The sequence below is a fragment of the Plectropomus leopardus genome, unplaced genomic scaffold (genome assembly GCF_008729295.1).
Source record: "Plectropomus leopardus isolate mb unplaced genomic scaffold, YSFRI_Pleo_2.0 unplaced_scaffold16811, whole genome shotgun sequence".
Lineage (NCBI taxonomy): Eukaryota > Metazoa > Chordata > Actinopteri > Perciformes > Serranidae > Plectropomus > Plectropomus leopardus.
In genome coordinates this window covers 1-1,360 of record NW_024618068.1, presented here as the reverse complement: position 1 = coordinate 1,360, position 1,360 = coordinate 1, and the positions used below count along the sequence as shown (strand labels likewise).

General features: G+C 46.5%; 1 protein-coding gene across 1 annotated transcript; it reads left to right on the top strand.

Moving 5' to 3' along the window:
• Positions 1–299: 299 nt before the first annotated feature.
• Positions 300–837, top strand: LOC121964704 (SWI/SNF-related matrix-associated actin-dependent regulator of chromatin subfamily B member 1-like). The gene is made up of 2 exons (XM_042514902.1): positions 300–490; positions 581–837. The coding sequence occupies exons 1-2, from the start codon at positions 439–441 to the stop codon at positions 820–822; spliced, it is 294 nt and encodes a 97-aa protein (XP_042370836.1). The 5' UTR covers positions 300–438; the 3' UTR covers positions 823–837.
• Positions 838–1,360: the final 523 nt, after the last annotated feature.

The window sequence follows — 1,360 nt, the reverse complement described above, 5'->3', positions numbered from 1 at the left end:
ACTTCATGAATCAGCTGTTCTCTGTCCATTGCGGTGCTTTCAAAGTGAGTAACAGGAAGAAATAGAAGCAAATGACAAAAATTCAGCTCTAAGAGCCGGTTCACACTGCAGTGGTTCTTGCATGAAACAATAAACTTTTGTTGTAGTTTGGCCTTTTTTTCCACATGAAATCACCAGTTTAAGCTCAAAAACTGAAAAACTGTAAATTGATCGAACTCGCCTTCATCTTGTAGTTGGTCACATGTTCAGCAGACCAACTCTCCCTTTGACAGACGTCTTCACAGCGGATGTACAGCGAGAGCTGTGTTTAATTTCAGCTGCTGTCACTAAGTTTTTCCCCGTGTGTGTTTTGTCTCGCTCAGCTTTGACGACCACGATCCAGCGGTGATCCACGAGAACGCCACCCAGTCCGAAGTTCTGGTTCCAATCCGTCTGGACATGGAGATCGAGGGACAGAAGCTCAGAGACGCTTTCACCTGGAATATGAATGGTAACGTCCCATCGTCACTTTCGTTCAGCTCAGTAAAGCATGGCATCAGAGCAAAGACAAATGTTTCTCCTCCTTTTTTCAAATTTCCAGAGAAGCTGATGACGCCTGAGATGTTCGCCGAGATCCTTTGCGACGACCTGGACCTCAACCCGCTGGCCTTTGTCCCCGCCATCGCCTCCGCCATCCGACAGCAGATTGAGTCCTATCCGACAGACAGCATCCTAGAGGAGCAGACGGACCAAAGGGTCATCATCAAGGTGACGCTCTTTAAAAAAATATTCACACAGTTTAGTGGAGCTACATTTATAACACGATCAGGCCATTTAACGTGACTCCTGTCCTTGTCCCAGTACGAAAGCGAGAATCCATTTATTCACAAAGTATGTTTGACTCTGATGTTCTCTGATGCCCTCTTTCAGCTAGTTGCTATACACCAGGGGTATTCAACTGAAATTCAAAGGGGTCCAGTTGCTAAAATTTCCTCCCAGGAAAGGTCCGAACCTCATACCCAAAATCAGAATCACGATTAATTGAAGTTAAAGTTTGGTCCGGATCCGGACTGCGATCCACCAGTTGGTGATGCCTGGTTTACAGGTATGACCCAGAGGTACGGTCGCTATTAATAGCCACCTTGTATTGGTCGCGCGCAATGACAGGTTTTTTGTTGGAAAACCTCGCAGGAGCGTGACAGTTTGTGAAACTGCTTCAGCTGGAGCGGGCTGTTGGACATGTCCGCACTGAAGCGGGCTTTCGGACATATAATAATAATATAACAATAATAATCGCACGACAAGCGGGCTGTCGGACATGTCCACTTGCTTGAATGGACTGTTGGACATGTCCACACTGGAACAGGCTCTTGGTTATGTC